The sequence below is a fragment of the Saccopteryx bilineata genome, chromosome X (assembly GCF_036850765.1).
Source record: "Saccopteryx bilineata isolate mSacBil1 chromosome X, mSacBil1_pri_phased_curated, whole genome shotgun sequence".
Lineage (NCBI taxonomy): Eukaryota > Metazoa > Chordata > Mammalia > Chiroptera > Emballonuridae > Saccopteryx > Saccopteryx bilineata.
Window position 1 is genome coordinate 107,337,275 of NC_089502.1, and position 12,928 is coordinate 107,350,202.

The 12,928-nt window shown below is 41.7% G+C and overlaps 1 protein-coding gene across 1 annotated transcript in view; it reads right to left on the reverse strand.

Moving 5' to 3' along the window:
- Positions 1-253: 253 nt before the first annotated feature.
- Positions 254-12,928, reverse strand: part of LOC136317769 (phosphatidylinositol-binding clathrin assembly protein-like) — a 38,706-nt gene continuing 26,031 nt past the window's right edge. The window contains exon 10 of the mRNA XM_066250510.1: positions 254-473. Within this exon, the coding sequence (XP_066106607.1) occupies positions 254-473 (220 nt within the window). The remainder of the gene's footprint in view (positions 474-12,928) is intronic.

Genomic DNA, 12,928 nt, shown 5'->3' on the forward strand with positions numbered 1-12,928 from the left:
GTGGAAGGAGCTGAAGCAAACGTGGGAGAAAGAGATGCTGACCCTGGAGCTGGAGCAAGCACCGGAGGAGGAGGCCGACCAGGTTCACGAGATTCGCTTGGAAATGGAACAGCCGCTGGAGAAGGAATCACAGGTTTGTGAGTTGGAGATTGCCCTGGACGTTGTAGAGAGCCAGCAGTGGCGGGAGGCTGGGGCTGAGGCCAGGGCCAGGGCTGCAAGGCCAGTGGAGCAGAAGGTAGTGGAAGCCCAGGGCTCAAGTCCAGCAGAGGGAGCTGGTGTTTTCAGTTCCTCTTTGGAGGATGAGGAGAATCGGGCTGGAGTTGCGATCCATATTCTCCAGAAGGTGAGAGCACAGCAGCAAGGAGTACCTTCTATGCCCCTGGTAGGTCTGTGATTTTGGGACATAAGGGTGAATGTCATCGTGCTTTCCGGAGCAGAGATGGAAATGCTGACTGCCATTGCTACATGCTCCTCTTTGGAACAGTGTAAGACCTGCCAGGATGGCAGGAATGAGGGGGGTGGCTGAGGCCCCATGTGCGTGGACTGATTCCTGGACTACGACCGGAGTGGGCACTGGCTCCTTTATTGGATGAACTTACAGATTTTGGACAATGTGAAATACTGTGATGGGGGTGGGGGCAGCTTTGCTGGAGGTCCTTCTCCTGCCCCGGGAAGCTTGTCCCATGGCTAGAAAGAAGGCCAAGGACATTTTGTGCTTTTGGCAAAGTGCTCAGAGACTGGTGAAATGTACCTTTGTAATTGTTGAAACTGTATGATTTGTCATGTTATTGTAATTTGTGTAATGTGTCTAATTTCCTTGTGCAGGAATACCTGTGCTTTAGATTGTGAAGTGAGCAAAAGAGGTGGAATGTTGGTCAAATAAGTTTTTAAATATAACATATATGTTTGCTCGATTTGGGTGTGGGAGACAGGCTGTAAGCTGGCAAAGTCATTATAGCCTAAGGCTTAGTTTTAAAACTAAGCTTTTCCCCATACCCTTGACTGTTGCATGATAAGGGATGGTGCACTCTCATGAGGAATCCCATTATGCCTCAGATAAGTGACTTCATATTAGAAACTTCCTTGTTTGTACATTGGATAAAGGTTTTGATTTCTACACTACAAAATAGGGAAGAGAGCCCTGGCCAGTTGGTTCAGTGGTAGAGCGTCGGCCTGGCGTGCAGAAGTCCCGGGTTCGATTCCCGGCCAGGGCACACAGGAGAAGCGCCCATCTGCTTCTCCACTCCTCCCCCTCTCCTTCCTCTCTGTCTCTCTCTTCCCCTCCCGCAGCCAAGGCTCCATTGGAGCAAAGATGGCCCGGGCGCTGGGGATGGGTCTTGGCCTCTGCCCCAGGTGCTAGAGTGGCTCTGGTCGCGGCAGAGCGACGCCCCTTGGTGGGCAGAGCGTCTCCCGCTGGTGGGCGTGCCGGGTGGATCCCGGTTGGGCGCATGCGGGAGTCTGTCTGACTGTCTCTCCCTGTTTCTAGCTTCAGAAAAATACAAAAAAAAAAAATGGGGAAGAGGAGCCCATGCTGGAGGAGAACAGAGAAAGGCCACATGGAGGAGAGGAGAAGCAGCCAAAATGGCGGAGTGCTGAAGGAGAAGCCAGTTTGTGCAGAGAGAAGGAGATGAGGAACAGAGGTGAATAAGGCTGGTGAAGTACAAATCTTTGATTCTAGGAAACTTGGATAAGTCAGTTGTTTTGGGAACCCTGAATGGAAAGGGAAGTGTTTTCCCACTGTGTGTATTTCTTACCCTCTGGATACAAGCTAGGATTAAAGGTAATGGCCCATCAGTTCTTGGCTCCATTGTTTCATTACTGTCTGTCCGAATCAAATAGGAACCTGTATGTGAATGGCCACAATGGTGGCTCCTGGCCATGCAGTAGTGTCAGCTCAAAATTACTATCGACTAGTTGTTTTGTCATCAAAAAGGATTTATTTGGGGAAAGGAAGGGTTGCATGTGAACATCACAAGACAAGCCATGTACATACTCTGGCATGCATGCTAAGATGGAGAGTGAGGACCTTGAGAAAGAAGATACCTATTGTCAACATAAAAAATTTTATGAGTTTATTTGAGCCAAACTGTCAACAATTACTGGGAAGCAAAGTCTCAATGGATTGAGCCTGACCTGGTGGTGGCTCAGTGGATAAAGCATCAAACTTGGACATGGAGGACTCAGGTTCGAAACCCTGAGGTCACCGGCTTGAGTGCAGGCTCATCCAGCTTGAGCGGAGGCTCACCAGCTTGAGCAAGGGGCCGCTGGCTTGAGTGTAGGGTCATAAACATGACCCCATGGTCACTGGCTTGAGCCCAAATGTCACTAGCTTGAAGCCGAAGGTTGCCAGCTTGAGCTCAAGGTCACTAGCCCCCCCCAGTCAAGGCACATATGAGAAAGCAGTCACTGAACAACTAAGGAGATGCAATGAAGAATTGATGCTTCTCATCTGTAAGGCCAGTAGCCACGGCCACCATCACAGCTGCCTGGCCCATGCAGGTTCACATTTGATTTGGACAGATGGTAATGAAACAATGGAGCCAAGAACTGGTGGGCTGTTAGCTTTAATCCTAGATCGCACCCGGCAGGCAAGAAATACACACAGTGGGAAAGCACTTCCCTTTCCAATCAGGGATCCCAAAGCCACTGACTTATCCGAGTTTCCTAGAATCAAGAGTTCTACCTCACCAGCCTTATTCACCTCTGTTTCCCATCTCCTTCTCTCTGCACAAACTCTGCACTAACTGGCTTCTCCTTCAGCACTCCACCATCTTGGCTGCCTCTCCTCTCCTTTATGTGACCTTTCTCTGCTCTCCTGCAGCATGGGTTCCTTTGCCCCACTTTATAGTGTAGAAATCAAAACCTTTAATCCAATATACAAACAAGGAAGTCTCTGATACAAAGTCACTTATCTGAGGCATAATGGGATTCCTCATGAGAGTGAACCACCCCCGATCATGCAACAGTCAAGGATGTGGGGAAAAGCTTAGTTTTGAAAAGATCTGAGTATTAAAAGGGTGAGAAAGGCTTAGTCTTAAAACTAAGCCTTAGCCTATAACAACCATGCCTGCTTAGTCTGTCCTCCACACCCAATGCAAACTATAAGTGAGCAAACATATATATCATAGTTACAAACTTATTTGACCAACAACTACCCACCATGAATTTCTTTTAGTTAGAAAGTTTTAATTTCAGATCACCCTGTGTGGTCACCTTAGGTCTCCGAGTTTGCAAGGCCACCGTGCAGGCTTCCCCTGAGCTTATCAGGTTCAGCATGTGGCTCTTTTTCGTCCACATTACTAAAAAGGGCTCCTGGTGGCTAACAGGGCTCAAATTAAAAACAAACAAACAAACAAAACAAAACAAAACACACAGAGCCAAGCAGCCATTTCTACACAAAAGCCTCTAATGCAAACAGCACCTCAAGGAGAAGCCTGCATCAAGCTACCTGCCTCCTACACTGTATTTCTGCCATCTGAGCCAGCCCTTATATATATAAATGAGTTCCTGTAATCCTATTTCAAGCAATATAACTGAGTCTTTCTGTCTAATCAAAGCTGTGCAGCTATATCCCATTAATATCTTTACTGACCAATCAGAGTGGCTCCATTCTGACCAATGAGGACAGTATCTTTTGAAGTAATCAAATTACAAAAATTTGGATTCTTCATTTGCATGCGGATGGACCAATCAGGGCCCAGGGGCAGGGACTTCAATCTACATAAGGCAGTTCCCTTCTGGTTCAGGGATGGTACTTTTCCTTTCCAGTGAAGATTGTGTCCTTTGGCTGGAGCTGAAACACACAAGATGTCTTGCAGAAGAGTGGAGCAGACCTGTATAGGAACAGAGCCAGACAGGAGCAGGTGGAGCAGGAAATTGACCTTTCCCCAGGGCCACCTTTCCCCAGAACCAACTCACCCCAGGGCTGCCTCACAGCTTTGCTGTTTCACAGCCATGCTGCTTCTGAACTGAGCTGTAACATTATTAAGCTGTCCCATGGCCCCATCCATGCTAATCACAATCAAGCTATTTGCACTGAATAAAGTTTCTTACTGCATCAAAAATTGGGTATTCTTATTGGTGTTGAATTAGTGCCAAGAACTGTCAGTTGACAAGGGGTATTTATAGAAGGAAAAAGGGAGTCCAGAGAATAGAAGTTAGAACCATAAAGCTTTATTATAAACATAGAGTTCTTCCTGTAGGGTTCTCACAATTACATAGTTTGAGAACTCCTTCCATAAGCCCTAGCTCTTCCCATAGAACATTCTGACGAATGGTGTTCCCTTAAAGTTCTAGTCAGTCTTTATCAGTAGTTATATAATGAAACATGCTAGTAACCATAAAAAACTCCAAATCAATGGAGAAAAATTTTGTTCATGATTTGGAAGTGCTGACATTGTTAAGACATCCATGTCTATTTTCTCCAAATTTAACTGTAGATTCAAAGCACTAATCAGCTTTCTAGAGACCTTTTCCTCATAGAAATTGATCAGCTGATTGTAATATTTTCATGGAAGTCAAAGAGAACCTGAATACCTAAAACAATCTTGAAAAATATGAATAACATTGAAGACTAATTCCACCTGATTTTGTATGTGTCTAGGAAGAAAACAATTTTTTTTTTTTTTACAGAGACAGAGAGAGAGTCAGAGAGAGGGATAGACAGGGACAGACAGACAGGAACGGAAAGATGAGAGGCATCAATCGTTAGTTTTTCGTTGCGCATTGTGACATCTTAATTGTTCATTGATTGCTTTCTCACATGTGCCTTGACGGCGGGCCTTCAGTAGACCGAGTGACCCCTTGCTCAAGCCAACGACCTTGGGTCCAAGCTGGTGAGCTTTTGCTCAAATCAGATGAGCCTGCGCTCAAGCTGGCGACCTCGGGGTCTTGAACCTGGGTCCTCCGCATCCCAGTTGGATGCTCTATCCACTGCGCCACTGCCTGGTCAGGCGGAAACAAATCTTTTATTAAAATTTTAACTTGTGAAATGATGCCATATGTGGGGATTCTGATTTAATGAGATTAAAGTCACACAAGTAATAATGGTATGATTCATCACAAGCTAGACCCTTTATCCATACACAATGACTAATGATTTTCTTTATTATTTTTGCAGCTTCTTTCTTTAAAAATCCTTTCATTGGCCTGAGCAGGCAGTGGTGTAGTGGATAGAGTGTTGAACTGGGATGTGGAGGACATAGGTTCAAGACCCAGAGGTCGTCAGCTTGAACGTGGGCTTATCTGGTTTGAGCAAAGCTCACCAGCTTGGACCCAAGGTCGCTGGCTTGAGCAAGGGGTCACTTGGTCAAGGCACATATGAGAAATCAATCAATGAACAACTAAGGAGCCGCAACGAAGAATTGATGTTTCCCATCTCTCTCCCTTCCTGACTGTCCCTATTTGTCCCTCTCTCTTACTCTTTCTGTCTCTGCCACACACAAAAAAAACCCCTCTCATTATTTATATTAATTTTTTTCTGTTATCTCCACATGCAGTTCTTATTATTTGGCTGTCCCAGACATTCCCCAATTCACTAATGTCTTTTTTTTCCAGCAGTACTTCCTCGAGCCTTTTTAAGCTAATGTGCAGTTGTCAATAACTTGTACTTGATGTGGCACACAAAGCACTTTGAGAATCATTATTCTGTGCCATTTTTTAGAATTGTTTTGATGTTGTGTGCTTTTTAAATTGAATTTATTGGGGTGACACTGATCAACACAATTATACAGGACTCAGGTATCCAATTCCATGACATATCTCTGCACACTATACTGTGTGCTAACCCCACAACCACCCATACCTCGGGCAAGTCAAGTCTTCATCCATCACCAGTTATCCCCATTATATCTTCCTGTACCTCCCTCTTCCGTAATCACCACACTGTTCTTTGTGTCCATGAGTTTTTTTTAGATTTTTGTCCTTTTTTGCTCAATCTCTCCACCTTCCCCACCCAGTACCCCCCATGACACCTGTCAGCCTGCTCTCTATGCATGTGTCTCTGTTTTGCTTATTAGCTCATCTTGTTCATTAGATTTGACAAATAAGTGAAATCATATGGTACCTGTTTTTCTCTGACTGGTTTATTTCACTTAGCATAATGATCTCCAGGTTCATTCATGCTGTGGAAAAAGGTAAGATTTTCTTTTTTATGACTGTGTAGTATTCCATTGCATAAATGTACCACTGCTTTTTTATCCACTCATCTACTGATGGACAATTGGGTTGTTTTCAGATACTAGATATCGTAAATAATGATGCAATTAACATAGGGGTGCATATACTCTTTTTAAATTAGTGTTTTGGGATCCTTAGGATGAATTCCAAGAAGTGGGATCACTGGGTCAAAAGGCAGTTTTATTTTTAATTTTGGGGGGAACTCTAGACTGCTTTCCACAGTGGCTGTACCAATCTGCATGCCCACCAAAAGTGAATAAGGGTTCCCTTTCCTCCACAACCTTGCCAACACTTGTTGGTTGATTGATTGATGATAGTCATTCTGCCAGTGATAGGAAAACCCAAGAGTTAGAAATTTGGCTTTATTCACAGTAGTTTTTAGTTGTTTTTTACTTTTTTATTTATTTATTTTAGAGAAGAGAGAGAGTAAGAGACAGAGAGAGAGAGAGAGAGAGAGGGAGAGAAAACTGGGGGGGGGAGCAGGAAACATCAACTCCCATATGTGCATTAACCGAGCAAGTGCAGGGTTTCGAACTGGCAACCTCAGCATTCCAGGTTGACGCTTTATCCACTGTGCCACCACAGGTCAGGACTTTAGATGTAGTAAATAGGAAATTATGTAAAAGACAGAAGAGTTAATTTGCTAGTTATTTTCTCTTAATGGCTTCCTGGCCTTCCCCTTTGAAAGGTGGCAAGAAGTTTATCTTTGCTAAAGGGCCTGGGAAGTATCCTTGGAAGCAAGAATCTGGATGAAGTCCAGCACTGGAAAGTACAGGAAGAGCTTAAAGATTGAGAACCGCTCTGTCCAGAATGAATGCGAAGACAGATGGTCCATTATCTCAAGAACAGAGCACCTTGATACCTCCTAGTCTACATAACTAACTGCATGGGCTTTGCCCTTTGTACCATTACTAACATCCCCTGAACCTTATAAAAACAGAACCGTGAAAATATTAAGGAAGGCTTTAGATGCAGCATAGCCCCCTGCTTTCTCAGGTTGCCAGCAATTTAATTAAAGACACTCATATTCTTTGGTCTTCATCTCTGAGATTGGCTCTATGGCAAAGGGCAACTCAAACCCCGGCTTTTTCGGTAACAGATATGAGATGATATCTCATTGTGCCTTTAATTTGCAATTCTCTGATGATTAGTGACATTGAGCATCTTTTCACATTGTTAATTGGCCACCTGTATGTACTGTTTAGAAAAGTATCTATTCACGGCCCTGGCCGGTTGGCTCAGTGGTAGAGCATCAGCCTGGTGTGCAGGAGTCCCGGGTTCAATTCCTGGCCAGGGCACACAGGAGAAGCGCCCATCTGCTTCTCCACCCCTCCCCCTTTCCTTCCTCTCTGTCTCTATCTTCTCCTCCCGCAGCCAAGGCTCCATTGAAGCAAAGTTGGCCCGGGCACTGAGGATGGCTCCATGGCCTCTGCCTCAGGCGCTAGAATGGCCCTGGTTGCAGCAGAGCAACACCCCAGATGGGCAGAGCATCGCCCCCTGGTGGGCATGCCAGGTGGATCCCGGTCGGGCACATGCGGGAGTCTGTCTGACTGCCTCCCCATTTCCAACTTCAGAAAAATACAAAAAAAAAATAAAAAAAAAAAAAAAAAAAAAAAAAAACAAGAAAAGAAAGTATTTATTCACATACTTTGCCCATTTTTAATGGAATTGTTTGTTTTTGGGGGAGGTGAGTTTTATAAATTCTGTAAGTTTTGTATATTAAACCCTTATCAGATGTATTGGTAAATATGTTCTCCCATTCATTGGGTTGTCTTTTTATTTTGTTGATGGTTTACTTTGCTGTGCAAAAATATTTTAGTTTGATATACTACCAATTGTTTACTCTTTATTTTGGTTTTCTTATCTGAGAAGATATATCATTAAAAATATTATGAGAAATATCCAAAATTTTCCTACCAATGTTTTCTTCTAGGATTTTTTAATATTTAAGTCTTTAGCCTGACCATGTGGTGGCACAGTGGATAGAGCATTGGGCTGGGATGTGGAGGACCCAGGTTCAAGACCCCGAGGTCACCAGCTTGAGCTCAGGCTCATCTGGTTTGAGCAAAGCTCACCAGCTTGGACCCAAGGTTGCTGGGTTGAGCAAGGGGTAACTTGGTCTGCTGAAGCCCCACAGTCAAGGCACATATGAGAAAGCAATCGATGAACAACTAAGGTATCGCAACAAAAAATTGATAATTGATGCTTCTCATCCCTCTCCATTCCAGTCTGTTTGTCTTACCTATCCCTCTCTCTGACTCTCTGTCTCTGTAAAAAAAATAAAGTCTTTAATCTATTTTGAGTTTATTCTTGCATATGGTGTAAGAAGGTGCTCTAGTTTCTTTTTCTTTTTTTTCCATGTATCTGACCAATTTTCAGAACACCATTTATTGACTAAATTGTCTTTACCCCATTGTAAGTTCTTGCTTTCTTTGTCAAGTGTAAATTGGCCAATAAGCGTAAGTTGATTTCTGGGTTCTTTATTCTGTCCCATTGATCTCTGTGTCTATTTTTATGCCAGTGCCATGTTTTTTTGGTTAATATGGTTGTGTAGTAAAGTTTGACATTAGGTAGCATGATTCCTCCAATTTTGTTCTTCTTTATCAAGACTTCTGTGGATATTTGGGGTCTTCTGTGGTTTCATATAAATTTTTGGAATATTTGTTCTAGTTCCGTGAAGTACATAATTGGTATCTTGATAGAAACTGCATTGAATCTATAGATTGCTTTGGGTGATATGGATATTTTAATGATGTTAATTCTTCATTGATGTTAATTCTGCATATCCATACATATGGTATATGCTTCTACTTATTTGTATCTTCTTTAATTTCTTTCTTCAGTGTCTTATACTTTTCCAATTATAGATCTTTTACCTCATTGATTAAATTTATTCCTAGGTATCTAATTCTTTTTGAAATAATTGTGAATGTTATGGTTTTTTAGTTCCTCTTTCTGAGAGATCATTATTGGTGTATAAAAAATGAGACAGAAGGAGAAGATGGCAACAGAGTAGGTGAACAGATGTTCCATTCGCTTCCTCACAGGACCAAAGTGCAATTATAACTAAATATAAGAATAATCATCCTGAAAAACCAACTTAGGACTAAATGAAGAGCAGTCTATAACCAAGGATTCACAGAAGAAGCCATATTGAGGCTGGTAGGAAGCGAAGGGACATGAAAAGGTCTACCTCTGTGCCCAGGATCAAGCAGTGGCTGAGGATCCCAAGAAATATCAAAGCTGCATTGGAGGTTATCCCTGAGAGCTGTAGGTCCTAAGATCCAGGCCAGGCACCTCAGCATAGAGCATCATAGCTTAGAAGAGGTTCCCAAATAGCATCTGGGGGTGAAAAGAAGCAAGGTTTCTGTCTGGCAGAAAGAGACAAGACTTCTCAGAGATGCAGGCAATCTCTTAAAGGACCAACGCAGAATATCTCATTTATAATCACTCACCTTAGGCTCCAGAAAAGAAAGGGCTGAGGGGACTAGAGTCGTGTGAGGAGAGTTCAAAAATGACAGCCCCAAGGAAGGACATGGTGGGGGACAGCCACCAGAATCCCTGCACTGAATCATTCTCCAATACTGCAGTAGACATATTTCTTGGGTGGAGCACTCCCTTTCATGTGGCATCAACCTGGAGAAAGCATCTGCCTCACCCTCGGGAATTTTTCTTGCCCATCCTATAGCTATTGGGCCCTGCTGAGAAGTAAGCAGTTTTGGCAAGAAAGCAGGGGGCTGAAAGACTCAGGGGTGACAGTGACTCAGTTGTCTGTTGTTGAGGCTAGAGCTGTTCCCCCAACTTTCTTGAGAATATGACAGGTGCTTCTTCCACATGAGGATTTCATTAGAAACTATACAGACTGTTTTGAGAAATTTTCCAATAAAGGGATAAACTATACTACTAAATGTATTATATTCATAGGTAGAATGCCACTGAGCTATTATAATTAATATATACCAATCTAGATCTCAAAAACATAAGTAGAGAATGATACTGATTATAATCAACCTTGTAAAATCATGTAGAATTGTGCTACATATTTTTCCATAGTAAAAGTACATAAAATTCATTATAGTCATTGTCTGGAGAGGTGGATAGTGACTGGAACTAGGACTCTGCCAAGGAGAATTTGATTTCATTTGTAAAATTTCATTTTCAAATGACCTGGAAAGTTATGATAAGTTAACATTTAGTAATTCAGGATGTCGAAGCACGGATGTTTGTTATCCTCTCTACTTCCTGTACTTTTTACAGTTTTCAAATAGACACTAACAAAAACATGAGTTGAGTGAATTGGTGGGGAGATTTGTAGACTGAATGACTTCATAGTTTCCATTACCTACATTACATTATATAAAATTTATGAAATGCATCAAAGCTATAAAAAGAAAAATTGGTGACTACAAACAACATTAACTATGCTAAAAAAATTTTAAATTTAAAAACAATGCCAAACATGTAGGACAGAAATAAGAAACTAAAATGAATTAGAAAAAAAAGTTGTACAAAAAGCTTGAAATCAAGCCTGACCAGGCAGTGGCACAGTGGATAGAGCATTGGACTGGGACGCAGAAGACCCAGGTTTGAAAGCCCGAGGTCTCTAGCTTGAGTGCAGGCTCACCAGCTTGAGCTAGGGTCGCTGGCTTGAGTGTAGGATCATAATCATGACACCATGGTCACTGGCTTGAGCCCAAATGTCACTGGATTGAAGCCCAAGGTCGCTGGCTTGAGCTCAGGGTCACTGGCTTGAGCAAGGGGTCACTCGTTTTGCTGTTGCCCCCCGGTCAAGGCACATATGAGAAAGCAATCAATGAACAACTAAGGTGCCACAATGAAGAATTGATGCTTCTCATCTCTCTCCCTTCCTGTCTGTATGTCCCTATCTGTCACTCTCTCTGACTCTCTCTCTGTCTCTGTCAAATAAATAAATAAATAAATAAATAAATAAATAAATAAATCTTAATTGAACACATGTTATGTGTCAGACCCTGTATTAGTTGCTAAAGATACAGCATTGAATAAAAAAGATAAAAAATCCCTCCATTCATGTAGTTTACATCCTATTGGAGACATAAAATAACCAAGACAAATAAAGCATATAATATGCTAGACTGTGATAAATGCTACAGAAAATATATCAAGGAAAGGGGTATGATATGCTGATGGAAGGTAGGTACACTTACATTTTATATAGGAAAGGTTCATTGATAAAGAGACTTTTAAATAAAGAACTGAAGGATGTGAGAGTGTACTATGTAGGCCCAGCAGTAAGAACAGCATGAACAAAGGCTTTGAGGAAGCAGCATACTTGGTGTGTTTCAAGAATAATGAGGAGGCCAATATGTCTAGAGTCAGAACGATGAAAATAGTCAGAAGGGCAATGAAAGCCATGTAAGGAATTGTAAGGATTTTGGCTTTTATTCTGTGGCCACCATCTCAGGTCAAATTCCCTGAGATAGGGAAGCTATTGGAGGAATTTAAATAAAGGAGAACATCTATCTGACTTGTATTTTAATTAAATCACTCTGTTACATAAAGAATGAAAAACAGTATAGAGTTTCCACAAGAGACTAAAAATAGACCTGCCTTATGACCCAGTGATTCCACTTCTGGGGATTTATTCGAAGAAACCCAAAACACTAATTTGAAAGAATATGTGCACCCTTATGTTCATTGCAGTGTTACTTACAATAGCAAAGACATGGAAGCAACCCAAGTGCCCATCAATGGACTAGTGGATAAAAAAAAGCTGGGGTACATATATATAATGGAATATTACTCAGCCATAAAAAGAAACAATGAAATCTTACCACTTGCAACAGCATAGATAAACCTTGAGGGTATTATGCTCAGTGAAATAAGTAAGTCAGAAAAAGACAAATAGCAGATGAATTCACTTATATGTGGAATATAATGAACAAAACAAATAAACAAAGTTAAAACAGATACATAGATACAGAGAGAGAACTTGTGGTTGCCAGAGGGGAGGGGATTATGGCATTTGGTGAAACAGATGAAGGGACTAGGAAGTACAAATTGGTAATTAGAAAATAATCACAGGGAAGGAAGTAAAATATCAGAAATACAGTCAATAATATTACAATAACTATGTGTGGTGCCATGTGAGTACTATCAATACCTAGAGGAACACTATGTAAAGTATATATATATATACTAAGCTGTACACTCAAAACCAATACATAATTTTTAAAAATGGGAGGAAAAAAGAATGGATTGTAGGGGGCAAAGGCAGAAGCAGAGAGGTGGTCAGAAAGCTCTTGTCCATGTTAAGAGATAATGATAACCTAGACTAGTATGGTAGCACTGGAGGTAGTGACAAGTGGTCAACTTTTGGATATATTTTGAAGGTAAAGTCAACAGATTCCTTGATAAATTAGATGTGAGTGTGGCAGACAAAAAGGCATCAAGAAATTCTAAAACTTTTGGCTTGAGCAACTAGAAGAAATGAGTTGCTATTAGCCATTAACTAAGATGGGGGAACCCATGGAAAAAAGCATGTTTGGGGTAGAATATCAGGAGCTTAGCTTGTGATATACTGAGTTTTGAACTCCTATCACATATTCAAATGAAACATTGAACAGTCACAATTTTGGAGTTCAGGAGGAAAGGCTATAGCTGCAGATACTAATTTTGGAATTTTCATCATGTAAATGATATTTAGGCAATGAGGCTGGATGAAGTTATCTATGAAATGAGTAAATTTAGATAAAAAAAAATAAGGATAAAG